At 46.7% G+C, this 23217-nt stretch overlaps 2 protein-coding genes across 5 annotated transcripts; one reads left to right on the top strand and one right to left on the bottom strand.

Moving 5' to 3' along the window:
* Positions 1–168: 168 nt before the first annotated feature.
* On the bottom strand, positions 169–4796 carry LOC148838954 (three prime repair exonuclease 2-like). 4 transcript variants are annotated; one of them, XM_088905099.1, is made up of 2 exons: positions 4721–4796; positions 169–3057 (listed from the first exon to the last, which is right to left on the bottom strand). In XM_088905099.1, exon 2 carries the CDS (start codon positions 2963–2965, stop codon positions 2231–2233), a length of 735 nt encoding a protein of 244 aa, XP_088761225.1. In that variant the 5' UTR covers positions 2966–3057; positions 4721–4796; the 3' UTR covers positions 169–2230. The 4 variants fall into 4 exon arrangements, with proteins under 4 accessions (XP_088761225.1, XP_088761221.1, XP_088761223.1 ...); XM_088905095.1 differs by having other exon boundaries at positions 169–3054; XM_088905097.1 differs by having other exon boundaries at positions 169–3173; positions 4721–4786.
* Positions 4797–7168: 2372 nt separating this feature from the next.
* LOC148838953 (uncharacterized) lies at positions 7169–22609 on the top strand. Its single transcript, XM_088929775.1, has 9 exons — positions 7169–7267; positions 7972–8223; positions 8686–8973; positions 10696–10953; positions 13726–13824; positions 14535–14562; positions 15300–15355; positions 19324–19355; positions 21798–22609. Exons 1-9 carry the CDS (start codon positions 7210–7212, stop codon positions 21990–21992), a joined length of 1266 nt encoding a protein of 421 aa, XP_088785901.1. The 5' UTR covers positions 7169–7209; the 3' UTR covers positions 21993–22609.
* Positions 22610–23217: the final 608 nt, after the last annotated feature.

Here is a 23217-nt window from a genome sequence, read left to right as displayed (position 1 = left end):
TAATAGCAGTTACAGTAGTTTTATATTGCGATTAACATGTCTGACCACTGCGGTAGCCGAGACGGGCTCCCCCTGCTGGTCCCGATACTCAATTGTTCACCGCCGAAAGTAACCGCACGAACTTGGGACAAACCATTATTTGATAAAAACATGAATGCAGAAATGATATTGGTATTATACACGTCAGACATCTTTTTATTAAAATTTCAATTCTCCCATTAACATTTTAAGATTTTAGTTAGCAAAACCACATTAGGCACGTATCAAACGTTAGATGTCCTCAATTCTTATCACTTCAGTTAATAGTGAATCAGACTACAGGTACTTATACTACCGCTGTCCCTATAGTCACACATTCTGAAAGTCAAGAGATTCGAAAGTTCATCACCCTGATCTGATGCCTAGAACAAAACCTTCATTTCTGTGTCTTCAGAGTAACTGGGCATGATGTGATGGAAAATTGACCTGCACAGATTTAACTGTTTCAAGCTGAATTAAATACAAACCCATCAGTTTGCAGGTTCTGCACTGGTGATACAGATTTAGCTCTGAAGAGCTGAGTGTCGAGGATGAAGACCTGGCTGGATTACAGCTGGAACTGGGCCTCACTGAAGAAGACAGATCGACTATTCCCAGTCAACTGTCGCCTAGTACAGATTTTTACACTTACAAATTCAGTGCTTTTCTGGAGACTCCTTTACAGGTAATGGGGATCCCCTCCACCACCACCAGTGTGCAGCCCCCCTGCGTGATGTGAGTGCACTGTACACTCCCCACACACCAGCTCTCAGTGGGGAGGAGAGCAGAGTGATGAAGTCAGTTCAGAGATGGGAATTATTAGGAGGCCATGATTGGTAAAGGCCAGGGGGAAATTTGGGCAGGACACCAGGATTAACACCCTTAACCTCCCTGAGAAAATCCATGGGAATTTTAACAACCACAGAGTCTTGTTATTAAAGGCGCACACAGACCGCAGACTGAGTGCTCCCTACTGGTCCCACTAACACCTCCTCCAGCAGCAGCCTGAGCTTTCCCTTGAGGTCTCCCATCCAGGTACTGGCCAGAGTCGCACAGCTCTTCATGTCTGTGCACTGCTCAAACTGTCCCTGAACTCCTGTCCAGGGCTGGTACTGCTTCTGACCATCCAGTAGCCAGATCTTTAATCTCCGAAGCTCAGCAAGACTGGCCCTAGGAGAGGAGGCATGAAACTAAAACCAGGCTGCTGCTGTACATGGTGCCGGGGGACCAGTAGGTGGAGCTCTTTCCCCAGACAGGAATTTCTAAAATAGTGTCACAGTATGGTGACAGGGGTCACTGTCCCTTGAATGAGAAGTTAAAACAGCTTTAGGATGACTTTGTTGTTAAAAAAAACATGGTACAGTTGCTAAGAGTGTTTCTCCAGCTAAATTCCACTCTGGCCTCCCTGGAGTTCCTCAGTTAGTTCACCTGCTGAAGAAATCTCTCTCCTTCCCTTGGTCTGAGTTCAGTGGGGCTGCCCTGCAGTCCCTGATGAAGTGAGTCCTACTCTGGGATCATTCGAAATGATAAATTATTGTATTTTAGAAACATTAGATCAAATCATTTTAAAATGAGAAGCCTGGCAGAACTGGGAGGGTTCTTGTCTCATGTTTACAGTTTTAGTTCTTACAATATGAAACTAAATCCTGCAAAATCTTAGAACATAAAAGCACAGGAGTCTTAAAATCATTCATTGAAGAATACACATTCAAAATAGAAATATTACAACACGATATTGTACCAGTATAGCACTTGCACTTTGTATAGGTGCTGAAGGGATATAAATTTCATAATGAAAAAAACTGTAGGATGAGATCACACATAATGCTAATTTAAGAGTCCCTAAATGGACATTTTTTCCTTTGTTTTTTGTGCTTTAGGATTTCCTCACTTTAATTAAATAAAACACACAGTCCCCTGAGCAAGGCAGAGACCTGCTTCATGAACTGGACCCTGAGGTGTACAGGAGTTGGGGAAGTGGCTTGGTTTGCATGACAGCTGAATTCCATCTCTTGAAACTGCTGTAAAAGACACTTTTGCTGCGAGATCTCCATCGATCTCCGAGATCAGATTTCTAAAAAGGTCAACAAAGCCCTGGAAAGCTCCCAGCGCTCGTCATTCCCAAACACAGAGCGGTCAGGTGAGCAGAATCGCACTTCTGCACCAAAGTGGCGTGCGCTTGTCACAGTCCCACTCCCAGCAAACACTATTTCTATTCAGGGGCGACTGGACTCGCACAGCCCTCTCTCTCCTCCACTTCCCTCCTGGGAATCTTCGCGGGCGGCTGGAAGGCGGGCTGGACCTCGTGCCAGGGGCGGGCATTGAGATCCGCCCAGCTCAGCAGCTCGGGCGCCTTGGCCAGGAAGACGGAGAGCAGGGCGAGGGCGTCGGCCTCCGCGGTGTGCGACGCGGCGGGGTAGCGGCTGTAAAACCTGCGGTACAGCTCCGGCAGGCTGAAGCCGCAGGGCGCCGGCCTGCAGGGGGCGCCCAAGACCTCCCGGAGCGCCAGGTGGGTGTCGGCGCAGTGGAGCCCGCCGGGCAGGTCCGAGCCCAGGCGCCACAGCTCGGTCCGCAGGAGGGGGAAGTCGTAGCGGGAGCCGCAGTGCGCCACCAGGCACACGGGCGGCGCCTGCCTCTGCAGGAAGGCCCGGATGAGGGCGACCGCCGCCCCGTCGAAGCCCCGCTTCCCGTTCTCCGTCAGGTTCTCGTTGCTCAGCCCGCTGAGCCGGGCCGCGCGGGGGCAGACCGGTTTGTTGGGGTAGGCACACAGGCACAGCTTGTCCAGGACCCGGGGCAGCGCGGGGGCGCCCCCTGCAGGATGGGGAGGGTTCTCCAGGGAATAGCGGTGCACCGCGGTCAGGCACAGCTCCGTCAGCCGCGGCCGATCCAGGCCCGTCCCCTCCAGGTCCACAAAGACAAAAGTCTGGAACCTTGTCTCCTGGGACATCGCAGACACGGCCCGGGTGATCCTACTGGGACGCCAGTCTGGGCTGTCGGAATGTGCCGGGACCCGAGATCAGCTGTGTGACACGCCACCTGCTGGCCAGACACAGAGCAGCAGGAAGTGAACACAGACAGGATTAAACATGCATTGCTGACAGGCAGACAGTCGACAGGATGTCAGACACGGAGCCAGAAAGCATCGGAGTTGTGGACTGAAAAAAAGGAAAGATAAGGCATCATCAATTTTCCAAAGTCACTGGAAAAGAAACAGAAAAGACAAGACAAATAAAGGTGTCTTCTACTGTAAAAGAACACAGCAAATGTCCAGATAGATAGAGCAAAAAGTACAGTATTGCAGTAACCTGTGGCGTGTCACTGGAAGATCTGCTCTCTGGCCCATCTTACCTTACTGAAGTAAATCTCTTCACAGTAAAGTGGTTTCTGCTCACGGTTCACAGAAATTCTCTCTGCCACTAGCCCCTGCCAATATATTGTTTATTAAAGCATCAGCATATTTTATTTAAAATATTATTTTTATTCTGGGGCCAGACTAAACGTCTTTTCCCCAGCTACTGTATGTCAGCGACAACAGCTGACTAAACGTGTGCAAACAGCACTGATCTACAGGAGACTTTACCGTCACGTACTGGAAGCCAGCAGCCATGTCACTCTGCAACTCACAGCTGGCAGCCCCCTGAAGCCCAGCAGGTGAGCTGGTGACCTGTGAGCCTGGTCAGTACCTGGATGGAAGACCTCCTGGGAAAAACTAAGGCTGCTGCTGGAAGAGGTGTTAGTGGGGCCAGTAGGGGGTGCTCCCGCTGCAGTCTGTGTGGGTCCTAATGCCCCAGTATAGTGACGGGGACACTATACTGTAAAAAAAAAAGGTGCCGTCCTTCGGATAAGACATAACACCGAGGTCCTGACTCTCTGTGGTCATTAAAAATCCCAGCACATATCCAGAGTAGGGGTGTAACCCTGGCATCCTGGCCAAATTTCCCATTGGCCTTTATCAATCATGGCCTCCTAATAACCCCCATCTCTGAACTGGCTTCATCACTCTGCTCTCCTCCCCACTGAGAGCTGATGTGTGGGCAGAGTACTGGCGCATCATCCAGGGGCTGCACACTGGTGGTGGCGGAGGGGATCCCCATGACCTGTAAAGCGCTTTGAGTGGGGTGTCCAGAAAAGTGCCATATAAGTGTAAGGAATGATTAATTATTATTAGTATATACCCGCTCACTGGCCAGGCTCCCTCTTATCTTAAGGGGGCTCGGTTCACCTCACTGCCGCAGTCCTATACAGACCCGATATTCACTGGTAAACCACTGTTTTCACGATAGCGCTTCATGGTAATTTAAACTCACCTCTCGGGTTTTGCCGGGTAAAAGCGCTGTGCTTTTCTTGCTCTTACGTCTAATTCAAATGCACTAACAGCGCTCCGGGTTTGTCGAAAATTACAACGCTTCTCCATTGAAACACTCCCGTTAGATGTTCTGTCTTTTCATGAATGATGTTTGACTGCACTTTATGTCTGTCCCTGTTATACCAGAACTCTCGTTATACAGAAGGTCTCCTGGGAAAGTGCTCGCTACGAGTACAGCACACAGCGTAACCCAAATTCGCACCGCTGAATACTTGACCGATTAGTTAAAAGTCAGGTAATACAAAAATACATTTTTAATACGATTTTTAAATGCTGCTTGTTTTGTATATTAGTAAAACAAGTTAGATTCCGAATAAAAAACAAAACTTACTTTACCTGGTGGATTCAGAACAATCCTATTAACCAACAGCGCTTCCAAGTTGCGCTGCGCTAAGCAGCCCTTTAAACAAGCAGAGGCATGTTCTTGTTTTGTGCACTTTGACCTCTCAGCAGTGGCAATGCAGTTTGGGAAGTGTAGTTCTTTAAAAAAACCTTTACCTTACACAGAGGGTTGTGGGACTATGGAACAAGCTACCCAGCCATGGTGTCATACTCGATAACCTGGCTTCTCTCAAGCTTGGGACTACAATTAGTTACTCACTGCCAAATGGGTGAGATGGGCTGGCTGATTGGCTCCCTGTCCTATGTTCTTTTCTTTAATGAAAGTGTTGAGGCAGGCAGTCCTGAGAAAAGAAAATATTGGGAAAAAAACAGAAAAGAAAACCAACAACAAACATGAATATTAAGGACCATTTACTGTTGAGCCTCACTGAGATCCAGCTGTCAAGGAGAACTACCGAATGTCTTGCAGGAGTTCCCATTTTAAAGCTGAACGGAAAGCTATCACTGCACACAGCCATTTGAATAATTGCGTGACTTGTGAAAGTCATTTTGTAACCTAATCTAGGTTAGATTTAGACGATCAAAGAGAGTTAAGACTTATGCAATCAACATACTTTAGTTTAGGATTTTTCTTTCCTTTTTCCTCCACCCATTTCAGAGTGAAGAGCCCTGCATTCCTGATACAGCAACTAATCATTTATCCTCTCTTCAGGGGGCTGCAATTATACCTTTTTATACAGCAAAATGGGAAATCAACAAAAAGCTCTGAAACAGCTCTGACTTTGATTAAGGTCAAGAAGGAAAACACCCCGAGCCACAGGCCTGAGATGTCTCTGCTCTTCTCCTTCACTAGATTGGGTGGGGTCTGTTTTTTCTACAGTGGTATTGTTGGAGTGATTGTAAATATCTGCATCCCATCTTATTTCCATCAGGCCTGCTGCATGTCGAACTGTGCTGAGCAGCACAGGGGAGAGGTCACAGGGCCTCATTAGAACAGCAAGAGGAATGCGCAGCTGATCATGAGCCGGGCCCCACGAGGCCCTGCTCCTGTACTGAGGCCTGTGCTTTCTCGCCAGACTGTGAGTATAATCCTCTGTGTGAAAAGCATTGCTTTCACTTTGAGATGTATTGTCCCTTTGATGTGTTTCACTCAATTAAACTAGGAATAGGATAAATGGAAGAAAAATGCTGCAAACATAACAGTTTCTAATCCACCAGTAAGTACAGAAGGTTAAGGTTGATTCTGTCAAATCAGCTCCCTGTGGTTAGGATTTAGGACTCACTGTCATGGGAATGCTGTTCACTGTTGTTGTCTGCCAATTGGGATCAAGTGGTTGGAGTAGAGGCAGCATGGTGGCTCAGTGGTTAGCATTGCTGTCCTGCAGCTCCAGGACCCTGGGTTCAAGTCCTGGGGTGCTGTCTGTGTGGAGTTTGTATGTTCTCCCTGTGTTTGTGCGGGTTTCTTCTTGCAGTCCAGAGGCATGCTGGTAGGTCATTTGTCCTCTAGGAAAAGTGACCCTGGTGAGTGTGAGCTGTGGTGCGAGTCTCTACAATGATGGGCCCAAGCTCAAGTGAAGAAAATATAGGGGAAGACCTCCATGATTTCTTCTAGCAGTTCTGTCAGTCAAACCCTCACAAAATGAAACCTTGATGATGTCGTGTGTCTGGATTATCAGCCCACACAGTTGTTTATCCTTCCACTCTTTTTATAATGGTGTCCACTGCAGAGACTGGTCTGACAGATAACCCTTAAACTGTTCTATCTGTTCCTCTAGCTGAGGTCATGAGGTCATGCACAAGACATTTAAAAGAGTCCAGAACTTTTTATTATATTAACGTTTAAAAGATCCAGTTGTTGCTATGTGTGCAATGTTATACACAAGTTAATTCTGGTTCCTATATGCACAATATTCACTTGACTTGGTTGCATTATAATGGAAATCTCCACTCCTGTGCTCTCAGGAGAAACTTTGCAAGTTAAGCTCGACTGCAAAGTATATCTCTGACACAGTTATAATGCACATAACGTCTGCACTTTAACATGAAGGCAGATCTGCAGAGCCATCGATCAGGTAAGAGGCTTTGAAACTTTCTGTGAAAATGGGTTGAGAAACATCAGCACTCCAGCCGTGCATGCTTTGAAAATAATGTCAAATAAGAAAAGGTTTAAATGAGACAGCCTGAAGTTTAGCCAGAGAAGCACACCCTTGAATCTGGTGAATGGCTGCAGGACTGTTGCGACTTCCTCTCTGGCTGCTGGGTTGTGGGTTCGTCTTCTTGCTGTGCTGACATTGCTGAACGCGAGAGACAGAGCTCTGGTCGCGTGTCCTGTCACACAAATCTGAAATGCAAAGTGTCAGAAAAAGAAGGATGGAGCACAGATATTGAAGAAGTTGTTAATGAAAGTGCACACATCATTAAAAAGCAGCTGAGTCTGTTATATTACAAAACTGCAATCTCTCCTTCTTTGCTCCAGAGGCATAATGGAATTGAAGCCCATTCTGATGTTCTGGATTTGGACCTGCTCTGCGGGAAAAGACAGTAAGTGTCGTCTTCTGTTTTCGGTGTTGAAAGTGCAGCAGGTGGTTATGAGTATTCAGATCACACTATTGTCTCAGACCTTACAAATTGTGTTGCATTTTACAAGTACAGAATTGCTTTTAAATCATTATTTACAGATCTTATTCTATAATTTCATAGAAAAATCCAGAGTTTATTATTTAAGTTAACTAAGTAATCTTTACCATTAGTGAATGGATTGCAGGTCCTTCCGTTTAACTATATTCAAGATTGTTTTTAAGAGGAGAAATTGACTTTTCACCTTTTCCAACTTTAAATAAAAGCAAAGCTTGAGTTTCTCATTCCTTCTTTACACCGGGCCTCTGGCGAGAGGTCACTCATGTAGTATTTGTCTTTATTCATTATTTTTTCTTTGGTTGAACGTTGTAAGGAATAATGTAATTTTTTTAAATGAAAATGATTTATTTTCTGCTTTCCCAATGTCACTGTAAAGTCTCTTGATGGTGGACTGCAGACTCCTGTTGTATGACAACAGAAACATTTTCCAGTTTTTTTTTCAGTTTCATTCTTTGTATTTGGCCTGTTTCTACATTCTTACATTTTTGCAGGAATGGTTAGAATCGTATTTTAGGAATAAGTATTCACACTAGCATATTTTGTATCATATGTACATGTTTTAAAACAATTGCAGAACAACTCAATGTGCTGTGTTTTTCTCTCTCGAGATGCCTTAATACCTCAGATAATTGTGAATTCCGAGGGCCCAGATTGGCTGTCTGTGCTTTGTTACTGGACTGAGCTCAACAAGGAAAACGACACCGTTGTCTTTCTGAAACACTCAAAGGAGATGAAAAGGAGTTTTGTTGATTCCTATGTCATCAAGACATCATCGCAGAACAGTGGGAACTATAGCTGTGAGATTCTCAGAGACGGGCAGAGGCGTGGTATCAGCTCTGTGTATAATCTCACAATATTAGGTAAGAAGAAACAGTTTTCTTACTTTTATGAAGGAGCTCTGGATAGGGCCTAACATACACTGAACATTCAGGTAACAAACTGTTCATTCATACTGTAGGCAAACTCAAATGGAGATGTTTTCTTACGCCTGCATTTCAGCAAAGTGATCCAGCACTTTTTTCAAAGCCTCTTACCTGATCTATGGTTCTACAGATCTGCCTTCATGTTAAAGTACAGATGTTATATGCAGTATAACTGTGGCAGGGTGGCGCAGTGCTCTGTCCTTTGTCCTTTCCACTGCTCTGGGCTCCTGCACAGTCCACAGGCGGCCTCACGTGTGCAACACTTCCTGTGCTGAAACTGAAATAACACAGAGACTGGACAGCAAGGGGGATCCGGGCAGCATGGGGAAGGCCAATATGAATATAATTCACCAGGTAAATTAAAGTCTCTGTGTCTTTTTTTCTCTGTTTCCATCGCAGGTGCCCCAGAGCTGACCATCAGCCCTGACAGGCCTGTCGCTGTGAAGGGAGAGACACTGACAATCACCTGCCGGCTGACGCACAGCTACACCAACACGATTGTTTTCTACCTGCTTGAGAGCAGTCAGAACGTGGAGGTAAAGGATGGCGTAAGTGGAGACAAAAGCTGCACCTTCACAGCACAGGCGCAGCGAGAGCAGAGCTCCTTCTCCTGCCAATACCATGTCATGGCAGAGACCGGCTGGCTGTACTCCGAGAGCTCTGCTGCCATCAACGTGTCTGTACTGGGTAAGAAACGGACGTTCCAACCCTGCAAACCAGATTCTGTCACAGATACATTTAATGGGTTGCTCTGTAGAAAATAAAGCTCACACAGCTATTAGCCTGGCTTCCTGCGTTAATCTACCCGCTTTCAGATGTATTTTACGAAAATGTGCTGCTGGGAACCTGTCTCTAGCAGCGACACATTGCCAGATAAGATGCTCTGGAGGTGAAACCCAGCTGGGGCAGAATCAGCTCCTTTCTGCATGCAGGCCTTGCGGACAGGCTGGGGCACCAGACCAGCAGAGCGGTTTCGTAGACCTGGGGACAATTGTCGTGTCTCCCATTATTAATAAATAATCAGAGCATATGCCTGTGCACACCTGATCACACCACACTGAGTCACCCATCATGATGTAAGTTGCACTGGGGGATCTTGACATAGTATTTACGTATTTACAACATACATTTGGGACGCTTAAATATCTATTAAAAATGTCAGAGATACTGCACAAGCTGAGCAATCACACTTCCACATGGGACCTCTCCTGTCTGGAGAGGAAGCTGTTGAGGTCGGTTTCCAATTCCCACAAGCAAGTTAACGCTGCTGCCAAGATTCCCTGTTAAAGGTCAGTTCAGCAGAGGTCAGGCCCTGTCCAAACGTAGCTCAACCTTCAGGATGGTGGTTTTTAAAAACCAAAAGCAACATGTTGTTGGATACATTTCCCCTTAAAAGACAGTCAGTGGTCCATCTCAGAAGTTAAAAGAAGTTTTTATTTCATTTATTTCCAGCAGCCATATCACCCTGCAATTCGCAACTGGCAACCCACTGAAGCAGGTGTGAGCCTGGTCAGTACCTGGATGGGAGACCTCCTGGGAAAAGCTAAGGGTGCCGCTGGAAGAGGTGTTAGTGGGGCCAGTAGGGGGCGCTCACCCTGCAGTCTGTGTGGGTCCTAATGCCCCAGTATAGTGAATGGGACACTATACTGTAAAATGGCGCTGTCCTTCGAATGAGACGTAAAACTGAGGTCCCGACTCTCTGTGGTCATTAAAAATCCCAGGGCGTTTCTTGAAAAGAGTAGGGGTGTAACCCCAACGTCCTGGCCAAGTTTCCCATTGGCCCTTACCAATCATGGCCTCCTCTTAATCCCCATCTCTGAACTGGCTTCATCACTCTGCTCTCCTCCCCACTGAGAGCTAGTGTGTGGGGAGAGTACTGGCGCACTATGACTGTAAAGCACTTTGAGTGGAGTGTCCAGAAAAGCGCTATATACAGTAAGTGTAAGGAATTATGCACATGAGAGCGAAACAAACAGAGATGTTCGGTGTATTTTTCTCAAAGTAATTAAAATAGAACAGTCGTTAAATAGTTTTCTGCTACCTATCGAGCTTCCCTGTGCTGATCCGATTGGCAGTCTTCCAAAATCACGCACATCTTCCTCTTCCATACTTGCCGAAGACGACTTCTTTTAACACAATTGGTTACTTAGGTTCCTAGCACATATCCCTATACAACACAGCACAGAATTACATACTGCAGTAGTCCTTGTGTCCAGCATTCTTCTAATCCAGTTCAAACTAGTTCTGAATGTCTAGCTTATAAAATACTGCAGCTTTAGCAAAAGCAGCATGTACAGTACAAAGTTCACAGAGACCCTCTCGACAGTGTGAAAAGCCATATTTCTCTCTAACAGTATCTTGGTCAGTAAAGCATAAAGGGATGACCTGACCTTGTGATTTCTCCTGCAGACCTGCCCCGACCAGCCATTACCCTGGACCAGACGAAGGGCGTCATTCACTGCTCCGTCCCTCCGAGCGTCAACTGCAGCTCCTTCTCCCTGCACAGGGACACTCACCCTGAGCCGCTTGCAGTGGAGAGCACAGCACAGAACGCAGTCGCCTTCACTGGGGCCAACATGACCGAAGGGCTAAAATACACCTGCAGATGTCAGCTCACAGCTTCAGGGTGGCTTCTGAACTCCACTTTCAGTCTGCCTGTTTCTAAAGGTAATTCAGATTAAACTCAGCATGTACCTTAATTTTACACGCAACATTCGCGTCATATTCCAGTATTCAAATGGAAGCCCTTTACAGAGTTTGTGCAAGAGCAGTTATTACGAAGAGCAGCAGTAAATTACGAAGCACACGAAGGAGCAGGCACAAACACACCAATGGCCTTGCTTATCATACAGGCATGATGCAAATTGTGTGCGGGAAGAATGTGTGGCATGGGAGTATGAGGAAATCTGTTCCACTGCTTTATTCATAACAACTGGACACCCTAAACCCCTGATACAGACCTTCCTAACAAATCTAAAATGAAACAGATGCCTAAGTGCATTATAAGACCTCCTGTGTACTGTGCCTCTTCAACTGACTTAAGATAAATCACAGACTTTAAGAGCAAGTCTAACGTGCTTCCCTTGCTAATTTCCAAGTAATGAGCTGATTTTAAGTCTTGTAAGCTTGAATGGCATAGAACTGAAGGCAACACCAGCAGAAGACAAATTAGAGCAAGACTTCACAGCATCAGTGCTGGGGACACAGTAAGAGTCTCTGTTCCTGTGCTTACACGGCCTCATTGGTTTTTAAAAAGATTCGCAGCTATGCATTGAAGCAAAGGCAGTCGCACATGTTCAAGGCCATTAATTAAGATGATTACTCCATGTGGACTGCCCGGTGACATTTTTCTCAAAACAAAATGTTTTGGAGAAATTACAGAAAGTAAAATCCTGGGTATTTCCTGTGCTTTCTGTGTAAAACAAGTCAGACAGCGAACAGGAACAGAGCAGTTAAACAGACACCTGCCTCAGACTTGCCTGGCCCGCACTGCAGCTGCGGGTGCCATTTGAAAGGTGTGAATAATGCTAGCTGTGGGGGTAACTGGGTCGTTTCTCACTTACTGTAAAATCTGTCACCACACCAGAATTCAGGACCTCCCCCACACTGCCACAGAGTCTTGATTGAAGCACAGACACCCATTTTAACTATTACCTCAGCGCTCAAAAACCGAGATAGCTCCTGGAACAGAATTCTTCAATGACTGAAATCATTTTCTTTTTTAACTAAGTCATTAGGCATTCCAGGGTAGTGGATACTGGTGGGTTTATAAGGATTTAATCCCTTCACTTCCATGGCTGGGCTGGAACAATCCTCAGGATTAGGATTCTTAAAACAGACTTTACAAAATGCAGATGAATCCTGATCTAACATTTAATGGGCTGCGCAATACCAGTACAGGCCAGACAGATGAGAACTGCAGAGAAAATCTAAATGTCACGAAGATCAGTGATGTGTAGAGAGACCAGTGGTTGGAAAATGATAAGATCTGCCTGTCACACTTCCCCTTTGTAATCTTTTTAACTAAATAAATAGGAAACACATAACCAGACTGAATGATTGTTCACTGTCTCTAAACCACTGAGTATTAAAAGCATTCACATTCAGGCTTGAGACTACTGCCTAGATGCAGCTGATACACACAGCATGTAGTTCTGTAGATCCCCCAGGCCCTAGGGCAGCGCAGTGACACCTGCCTCACACCGCTGGGGCCCTGGGCACAGGTCCAGACCTGGGGTGCTGTCTGTGTGGAGTCTGCATGTTCTCCCAGTGTTTTGCATGGGTTTCCTCCCACAGTCGGAAGACAAACTGACAGGATATTTGGCTTCTGGAAAAACTGGCCTTTGCGTAAGTGTGTTTTTCTGTGTTGGAAGGACCCAAACCCTAAATGATCCCATCAGAGGCATGATTCGGATACGATGTGTCATTGGCTTAACTCTCCTCGTCGAAGGAGGGCGAGAGAGAGCTCATGAGAGGAGATGTTCCACACAGGAGAGTGGAAGAGCCCCAGATTAGGCTCTGACCCCACTCGAAGCCTTGAAGTTCCCAACGCACAGATGCTGTAGTTGCTTCTTCTACACCTTTGGATTGGTCTGTTTGTTTGCTTAGTTTACAGTGCCTTCAGAAAGTATGCTCCCCCTTGAATTTTTTCACGATCTGCAAATGCCATATACAGTAGAAATACATTTATAAGGCACTTTTTGTCACTTGTCGACAAAAATTACTCTATAATTCTAAAGAGGCAAAGAAGTTCTGGAATTGTTTTACATGTAACTTAAAAGAAAGCACTGAAACACTGTTGGTTTAATGAGCTTTAATGAGTTGTTGTATTTTAGTGTTTGGTTCTAAATGGTTGAGTCAAGATCAGTGGACTTGCAGCTGGAGCACAGAAACCAACTGGTGCTTTATCTTTGACTTACTCAATGCGACAACACAGAGACAAACGATGGCTCTCCAACCCATAGACACACCTGAGTACGTAGGCCAACTAACCCACTAATACACAGCATAAGTATTCACCTCCTTTGCTGTGACACTCCTAATTGAGCCCAAGTGCTTCTAATTTCCTAGTGAGATCACTCTGAAACTAGAATAGAGTCCTCCTGTGCTCTGTTCATTGGGTTGACACAATCTCAGAAGAAACACACCTGTCTGTTTAAGGTCCCTCGGTTGACAGTACATATCATGGCAGAACCTCTACTAAAAAGACCAAGGAGGTATCCGTACAGCTCTGTGATGGATTTGTTGAGGTGGCACAGAACTGGGGAGAGGTACAGAAACATTTCTACAGTAGTCTGGCGAAAATTCCACAATCAGGCCCATCATCAGGAAATGCAAGGAAAAAGGACCCATCCCGATTTTTCCTAGAGCAGTCCATCATCTCAAACTGAGCAACCAGGCAAGAAGCTTGCTTTAACAGATCTCCCTCTCTCACTGCAGAGGCTGGAGGCTTCGAGATGTGGCACATTGTCATTGCGGCCGGGGCGCTGGTGCTGGTTTTCTCTGCAGCAGCACTGTGCTTCTGCAAGATGCAACGAGGTAAAATTCCACACTTCTGACAAAAGCCTGGACAGAAACTTGCAGACAGGAAGCCTGTGGGTTTTCATATTCAGCAAAGAAAACAAACCCAGATCTGAGCTTGCTTCTGGTGCAGCTGACGCAGATGTAGGAGGTCAGGCCTCTTGGTGTTCCTGTAGGTGAGGGAGCAGGAGAGTAAGTCCTCCAGTTCACAGTTTAGACCACTATAGGCAGTGTCCTGAAGAACACAAGCTCAAGCACAATATTGCAGAAGACGAGAAGTTAATGCTTAGCTGTATCTGCTGACAAATGCAATCAGGGAAGAGTCTCCACCTTTAATTGCAAGGATTTTAAATTATATTATCTTTTCGGTTCAGACAGATGGGCTGCTGAGTAACAAATTGAGATCTGCTGTAAGCCAGAGGGCTCTGAACTGTCTGCTCAGAGGAACCAGTGGGAATATCTGAGATATAAGACTGGGATCCAATTCCCTCTGGATCTCTGAGGAAGAGTAAAAAGAGAGCTTGTGATTTCTGACCGACATGACCCATGACCCATGACCCTTCTCTCTCACAGACCCAGTAAATGTGTTATGGAAAGTGAAGAGGGAAGTAATCGGGCCCCTCTAGCTGTTGGGGTACTCCCAGCTCGACAGGCGAATGTGCTGCGCTGCTCCTTAGAGACTGATCAGTTCACAACATTGCTCACATATCTGTATTTCTGTACTGCAGGCGCTGCACGAATGGATACCCAAATTTGGTAAGTATTCATCAATCCTAAATGTCTGTAGAAAACACGTTATTTTTGGTGCATCCACTGGCCATATTATTAGGAATCCCCCCCTCTCCCAGTTAATTCACTTGACTCTCTGCTGACAGTGCCTGGGTGGAGGAACAAGAGGTGGAATTGTATCACCTTCCCTGTCCAGAGCATGCCCCAGTTCTCCATCCTGTCCAGACCTGGTGGCACCAGTGGAACCTGCAGTTCAATCCCCACCTGCCTTTACCCTCATCCCGCTGAAAGACCAGGATGGGACGGGGCTGTGAATATTTAAAACTTTGTTCTTGCTGCTGAAAACAGTCTGGAGCCTTATTTAGTGGGGGTTCCTAACATGTTGGCCGGTGGGCATGTTCAGCAGGTACAGTCTATGGGTGAGTGCCACAGCTGCCCTGACGGTCCTTTTTAGGCCAATTGAAACCCACAATAAAAGTTAGAAAGTTTAACAAAGTTTTACTCTTTAGAAACAGGCAGACTGCAGATCTGCAGTGCTGACATTTGAACAGGTTTTAAAAAAATCACACACCTCTTTCAGGCCACCTTAGGAGAACTACAGTAACACTTCACTCATGGAGAGCTGAGGACACAGCAGGGGCTGTAAAACTCACCTGCAGTTGGGGCTGGATGTGACCATCAGGCTCTGCTAGACGTGAGCTGTGGTTCAGGAAGGTGTTGTCTTGCGCTCTGGTGAGACGTTTCCTTGTCTGTGTCAACTGCAGGAGTGGCCCAGCAGGCAGCCATGACCCACAGGACGAGGATCAGGTTCAGACCATTTGTAAGTACCGCACTGGCACGGCCAGGAGGGGTGGCGACCTCGTCAGCCCCGGCCAGGCCCTGCTTGACTTGGCAGGTTCAGCTGGGCTTGACATTTAAACACGAGCTCTGGATCATTGCTTTGTCTTTAGTGCAGCTTACACATGCTTTTCAGTCCAGCGCTGGAGCTGAGGACGTTAGTACAAAGGTCAGAGCTGGGGATCTGCTGTAATTGAATGATACCTCCGCGGCTGGAACTGCACGTGCGCTAACCCCTCCCCTTCCATTCCAGCTCTGAAGTCCGTGACTCTCCAGCGCGTGTTTCTCATGGATGAGGTCCTCTGTTCACAGCCCTGAGCGTGCCAGTGGTTCTCTGCCCCCCCCCCAACCCCCAAAACACACCAGGTGCTCCTGCAGCTCCATCCTGAAGGATGAGTTTATCATCAGATGCCATCAGCTCTGTGCGAGCTGAAAGCCAGGGCCTGCCAGCGTGCCAGATAGTTTAGAATATATCATTACACATAACAGGAGGTCATCAGGCCCATCCGACCTGTTTATAACTTACTATCTAAATAATCCAGGGGTCTCACCAGCGGCCTCTGAAAGAAGCCACCTTCAAGAACACAGATGGGCAGCTTGTTCCACACTCCCACAGCCCTTGGCGTAAAGAAGTGCCTCTTTTTTTCATGGAAAGAAAGAGTGTCGGACACTTCATAACCAGCAAACACTCAGATCATTTCTAATGCACTCAAACGCACCTCAGGATAGGCTTCACTTGTGCTCTGGGGTTTGTGTTTCTGAAGGAGTCTGCTGGCTGACTCCGTGCTCTGAGGACTGAGTCCTCTTGCTGTCCAGGCTCGTGCTGGGATCAGGAAACTTATCCCTTTCTCTCCTCTCACCTCCTCTCATCCTATCCCTGTGGAGTGAGATCTCAGAGCCAGGCTGGACTGGTCTTGTCTGTCTCCTAGCAGCGTTGCCATTATGAGACTGAGTCCCCCCCCCCCCCGACACTCAGCCTCACAAGCTAGACAGCAAAAATCACTGACCACTTCCCCTGTTTCAATCTGTTAACGAAGGAGGCGATAGTTAGTATCACCAACGCTGTACTGGAAAAGAGAACTGCAGCTGGAGACTGCCGGAGTTTCTATACACACAAAATGTTCTTATGATGCAAGATATCTAAACATCAGCAAACAGATTTCATAAACCATGATAATAATGTAAATGGAGTTTATTACAGAAGTGCAGCATCCTAATCGTGCTCAGTTCTGCTCACCTACTGTATGTACTGTATACAAGTCTCAGACACCCCAACTACACCCCTGCAGCAGCTCCCTGACTCATCCCTGGCAATAGTGAGGGGTTTGGGCAGGACTGTCAGCTAGGAGAGTCACTCCAGTTACTCTGCATATCTCACTCCTCTATCACAGTCATTAGGACCTGACCCAACTACTGAAACTGATCTCGGTAAATTAGTGTATAGAGCTCTTACCCTCTCAGCTAGACTGGCACTCCCTCAGCTAGGTGCTTCATGCCAGATACTCTCAACATACCATCCCTCTGTCACAGTCATTAGGATTTAATCTTACTGCTGAAACTTTGTGGCCAGTTGAATGTTGAAGCATGAAGGAAAAAGCAGAAAATCCCTTTAGCATCTGTGGGTCAATAATGAAATAAATACAGTCATTCTTCAGATAACTGCAGTATTAAAACATCAAGTTTACTTCTAAATCCTTAATAGAAGGGGATTATGAGTCTGGAAAAAACGTGCAGGTTTTATTTTTTTGCAGACGCCCCTCTCTTAGAGGAAAAATTAATCTCCTTTCCTGTTCAGACATCCAGCTGCGGTTAAGGAACCGCTGAGCGCTGGAAAAAAAAAACGCAATTTCTCGAAAGTGCGACGACGTTTTCTTCTGCTTTTGGAAATGTGTGGAGTTGACGAAAAGAGAGACAGCAGAAACGGCAGGCTTGTGTGTTTCACTCCAGAAGCGCAAGGGCCGGAGCAGAGCAGACATTCCCTTCGACCACAAGGGCGTCGCCGTGTTACGGGGCGCAGAAGATTTTGAATACAAACTGACGGGCCGTGTCAGACCGGACAGTTTCTTGGAGTGGAATTCAAAGTGTTAAAGAGGGAACACGGTGCACCGGTGGCCGGTGGTGACTGTCAGTTATCGAAACAAAAACAGAGCTAAAGAGCAGCAAAGCGAGAACGGCGTGTGCAGAATCTGAGGCCGGACGTGATCTTCCGAAACGAGCCGCCGGCCTCCCGGATTCCTCACCGGGACCCAATCCCGCACGCTGGCCTGAAACGATATCTCTGGGCCTGTCTGCACCCCTTCCTCCCACACCCCCTTGAAATGAATCCCTGCTGCTCGGGGGTCGCTGTGTATTAATCTCCACCGACCAAAAAGCCTCCTCAGTTCTCATGTCCCTGGTTACTATTTCAGAAATCGCAGATGGGCTCTTTTCTGGTCGCTATTTTGGCAGCGGGAGTTTTGCGCTCGATTGTCCCCGTTTTCGCAAGTCTTTCTCAATAAGCCTCGTCATAACAGGATTCCTAGGCCTGGTAGCCGTGAGCCTCACGGTCTTTAACTGTTTCAACTACGCTTTTGACTTTTGAATTGGGCAGAATGTGCGGTTTTTAACACATTCTTCTTCCACAGCCGGGGATATTCCGCCAGTCGTCTTTCTTGTATCAAGCGGGGCCTTTACATGCCCATTCAAAACGCATCGGAAACTTCATTATTAGCAAACGCTCAGATCAATTAAGACAACTGGCTTGCAACGCCTAATTTAGGAAACCTAGTTCAGATACTGAATGAGATTGGGTGTGCTCTACCGACGGTCATATCTATCTGACATCGCAAGCACAGCAGTAACACGACAGCTCCGACTGGCGATTCCGCATGCGTGTGGAACCGCTTCGAACTTCAGTCAGTGTGCCAGTAAAATTATCTCATTTATACGAGATAGTATTGCGCTTATACAATATTGCGTATAAACGGGAAACTTATTGCGTTTAAACGCGATAGTTAATATATGAACAATGCAGCCTACTATATTAATACATGGCATTATATACAGTATGCAATAATATTGTCCCGTGCAAAGTAGCATTGACTGTAACAGCAGAATAATATCGTAAAACTCCTCGTTTTTGGAAAAAAAATCATGAAAGGAGCACTTGTGCTGTGTTATGTATACATGAAGTACAACACCGTCTCAGTAAGCATACCCCGGCTAAATGCGTATTGTTTTCGCCTTTTCTATGACAAGCAGAAATGACACGTCTTTCCACATGTAATACGCGATAATATCTGGTATAAACAAGATAATGTTCTCATCTAATCGCCATACTATCTCGTATAAACGAGATATTTGTTTCCGTGGCGCTAATAAGCTTCCATAAATTTTAACATTTTATACAATGAAACGTTGCATCTATGAATGCATAGTATGGATATACAGTATGATAAACTGTGACAGTTGATGCCCTGTATCTCTTCTACAGTTGCGGATTTTATTAGATTTTGACTGCACCCACTATGTTACTGTAGCTAACATAATCATTTTGGTTTAGTAAGACAGTTTGATTAGTTTATGTTATATTAATTGCTGTGTATTATAGAGATCGTGCAAATTTTATTTCTCCGCATTACTGTTTCATAATACATACATTTAAAAATAACGAAGTGTTGATCAATTCTACTTTTTGTAACCTATCCTTAGCATATGATGGTGCCAAACTTCAGATACTTCAGAAAAGTATGTACAGTGTGACCAGTTACGAGCAGCTGGAAAGAATTATAGACCTTTACGTGTATTTTAATGGAAATTAAGTGGTCTTTTGACTAGTTACGCCGACTTTTGGAATAATTTTGGAACCAATTATGCTGGTGTAGGGATGAGCATGCTGAGATTGCTGTATAGGTTTGAAGTTAAGTGCTGTAAAAAGCAATATATCGGTAATCTCTCCTCACTTCATTACAGATGCTGCTGTGAAGAAAAGCCCAGTAAAATCGGTAAGTTTATACATGCGTGTCTTTTCATTTCACATGGTTACAGTATGTACAGTAACTAAGTGGATACCAGGGTTAAGGTTTGACAAAACTCTTAATCTCTTTAGCTCTAATGATTTTGCTCTCCAGAACACCACCCCCAGTAACTGGAAACAGAACACACTGCTCAGTATATTCAGCTATGGAGCTGATGGCCGTGACACTGGGGTGTCCAGCCCTGGTCCTGGAGGGCTGGTGTGTCTGTGGGTTTTTATTACAGCTTTTGCTTAAGGAACAAAACCAGCTGGGAACTGGCTTCTCTGGGCTGATTTAATAGAGTCTCCCAGCTCTACAGATGTGCTGCTGTGAAGAGACCTGGATCAGAATTCAGGATCAGAATTGGACACTTCTGCTGCAGACACCCTGACCGACCCTCCTTGCTCAGGACTGGACAGCCCTGCTGCAGACACCCTGACCATCCCTCCTTGCTCAGGACTGGACAGCCCTGCTGCAGACGCACTGACTGAGTTCTAGGACCAGGACTGGACACCCCTGACATAATGCAAAACCATTAATGGCTCGCCTTGTCGTGGCACAAACACATCCATCATACTCCCATGCTGGCTCTCCATCGCCAGTGTGTAACCCCACTCCGGGGAATCTGTTCTGTCCCCTGGGAGGGAAGGGGAGGTCATGTTCTGTTTACCACCACTCCGATAAATAATGTGCAAAAATGCATCTGATGAATAGTGTTGGACTGCCTGGGCTCCACACTCCTTCAGTCAGGATGGGATTTCAGAGTGAGCCTCTCCTGTCCCTCGGGGATCAGAAGCAGACCCGGTGACCCTCTCTGCCTGATGCCCATGTGTTTTGCATGTGTCCACATTCACATGCTGAAATCCAAGAGAGAGCATGTTTGCTGTGGCACCTGATGAAGGGGGTCAGTGACGAGCCTGACCCCGGGGTAAAGTGACAGACAGGACACCTCCTGGAGCCCGAGCGGAACGGCGAAGAAAGGCTCCCTCTAGTGGCCGTTTTTAAGCATTACAGTGAAAAGGCAATTATAGTTGATAACTGAGGTCAGTGTAACTGAACAGCATTATAAACCACATGGCCCCTTGGACATCTTAACACACTGACTGCTTGGACAGGTGCTGCTGCAATTAAAGCAAAAGATATGGATCTAGATACAATACACGTCAGGGTAGATATTAATTTTTCACTTTCAGAAACATTTTATTTTCATGCGTAACTGCAACCACATCCAACCTTAATCAGAATCTGTTTATTCCTTGTATGAAAATTGATCTAGTGAGTTGGACATACTCTTGTCCACCGCCTGAACCTGCGTTATCAGCTCCATCTGGAACAGCAGCAGAAAAGCAGAGGTTTTAGGGTTTAGAGCTGAGGAGGGTCCTGCTCAGTCTGAGCAGCATTTCAATCTTCAGAAAAAGGTTTCCCCAGGTTTTAAGACCTTATTACAAACGAGAATAGGCCATTTGGAAATTCCAGCTTGTTTGGTAATTAGTAGCTAATTGATCCAAGGATCTCATCCAGCTGTGTTATGGGGTCTGGAACAAGCTACCCAGCCATGTGGTTGAAGGAGGGGCACAGGTCTCCTTCAAGAAACTGAAGGATGAGATCCAAGCGTCAGGATAGGATGCGTTTCTTTACACAAAGGGTTGTGGCATTGTGGAATAAGCCCCACACCTATGTTGGTGGCGCTCCTAGCCTGGCTTCTCTCGAGAAACAGCTGGATGAGATCCTGGGATCAATCAGCTCCTAACCGCCTTCCAGGAATGGAGCCTGAAACCCCCAGTGGGATCAGTACAAGACAAGATGAGGGTGGGTCAAAACCCTGGACTGGCAGTGTGGAGGAGACTGTAACAGGCTGAGCACAGCACAGGCCAGCAGCTGAGGAGTTTAAACGATGTAGTGCCTGTTATTTCGGAAACTAAAAAGAGGTCAGAATTCCTGAGATCAAAAACCGGTTCTCTGTGTGAATCATAACATGAAAGAAGCAAGTACCTTCCACCTCCAAGGACGGTCACCAGTGATTTTGTTAGTGGTCCTTCCGCTGGCATCTGCTGGCAGCCCCACGGCTCTCAGTCCAAGGCTTGGTCCTTTTCGGGGACCCCTTGTGCTCTGAGCAGCCTTTCTCCAGAGCCCGCGGTGGTGTTGTGCTCGCCCGCTCGTCGGCTACCTCCCGCCTGCTGGTGAGGTGTCAGGCGTTAGAGAGAGAAGAGCCGAGCTGTCGATCACCCAGGCGTGTCCTGACTGACAGCCTGTCCCTCACGGAGACACTGTACTCATGCCTCTTACCCTGGGGAAAGGACGGTGAGCAAGACTGGGACAATCGAAAAACTCAGACCCTAACCCCAATGCCTTCCCCCCACCCCACGTACAGGCACGAGATCTGGGTGTTGCTGTTCTCATTATTGACTGCAGGTGCTGTTTTCCACACAGGAGAGAGAAGCTGGGAAGGAGAAGGACTCGGAGGAGAGAGTGGTGTACTCCAGCCTGGACCTCGGAGCTCACAGGAAGAAGCAGGCAGGGAATTCCGGGAGCCCAGAGGAGACATGCCTCTATGCAGCCATTAAAGTCAAAGGACAGAGGGATCCTGCAGAAGCGGATTGCCTTCGGAACACTAGTGCACCCTGAGCCTCCAGCCTTGTCCGGGGGCTGACAGAGGAGCCCTGGTTTTCCAGGGAGGGCTCCCCCAGCTGCCAGCACAAACTCAAAACTCAAACTGCAGAAAAATCTATTACAGCCACGTCCTCAGGGGGATGGCTGTGTGATCTGTCCGTTTTAAAACACGCAGCGAAGCTGGGATTGTGAGCGCTGTCGTACTTCTCCAGATCCTAACAGGGTTTGAGAACACAAGGACAGCTACAGACGAAAGACATCCGGGTATGGGCTTCAACAACATGGCCGAATGACTTGTGCCATACCCCCACAACCCTGTGTGTAAAGGATTGCACTTCCTTGTAGGTTCCACTTGCGCTTCGCTGTTCGCACTCGGAAGACCTGGCTGGAGACTCCTGGTCACAGGGAGTGCATGGTGAGGGGGCGCTAGGGCATTCCTTCATTCCCCTGCTCTGTGCTCTTATCAAGAGTGCCCCAGACCGCCCTGGCCACACGAACTGGGTGAGAGGGCATCCGTTATCTCAAACCCGACGGAGGGAGATTCGTTGCTCTAGAAACATAAAAATATGCCGTTATTCACAAGCCACATACTTGCAAGGGAATGATTGTCTGATAAAAAAGGTTTGTTTCAAGGTCTTGCATTTTTAAAAATTTCATTCAGCTGTCTGCTGTGCAATAAGGGTGTTAGACATCGTCAATGTGCTGATGGCATTTTACATCATGTTAAAAGCAGCTGCTCCAGTGTGTGACCCTGAGCACCCCTGCTGTGTATTGAGCTGTAATAATGCGCACAAGAGCTGATGCACGTGTTTTGGGGGGTGGGGGGGTGAGGGGTGGGTGCAGAAAATGTAATCAGCATCTTGGGAGCAGCTGCCCCAAATTTGAGCACATCCAGTGATCCAGTGCACTGCAATGCACATACTGTCCTGATGAATTTTTGGCCAGTTGTTTAATGCTATTGATGCATTCCCAGCGACGAGGTCCAAAAGCACGTCTCTGTGTGCCGAAGAGCAGCCAGCCGTGCATGAGCTCATAGGTGCCACCTGGCTTTGCAAGTAGAGACTGGCCCCAGTAATTCCCTTCACTTTGTGCAATCAAATGGATCTTGCCGAATTACAAAACAGATTTTTGCATGAGCTTTTTTTCCACTAAAAGAAAAAAAAATGTTATGAGACACTTCAGTAGTGAACTTGCTCTCGGTACTTAAATCCTGAATATTATCGCTGCACGTATGAGGAGA

The sequence above is a fragment of the Atractosteus spatula genome, chromosome 2 (genome assembly GCF_055471065.1).
Source record: "Atractosteus spatula isolate fAtrSpa1 chromosome 2, fAtrSpa1.hap1, whole genome shotgun sequence".
NCBI lineage: Eukaryota > Metazoa > Chordata > Actinopteri > Semionotiformes > Lepisosteidae > Atractosteus > Atractosteus spatula.
Note: the sequence above shows the minus strand (reverse complement) of the source record. Positions and strands in the feature narration are given on the sequence as shown.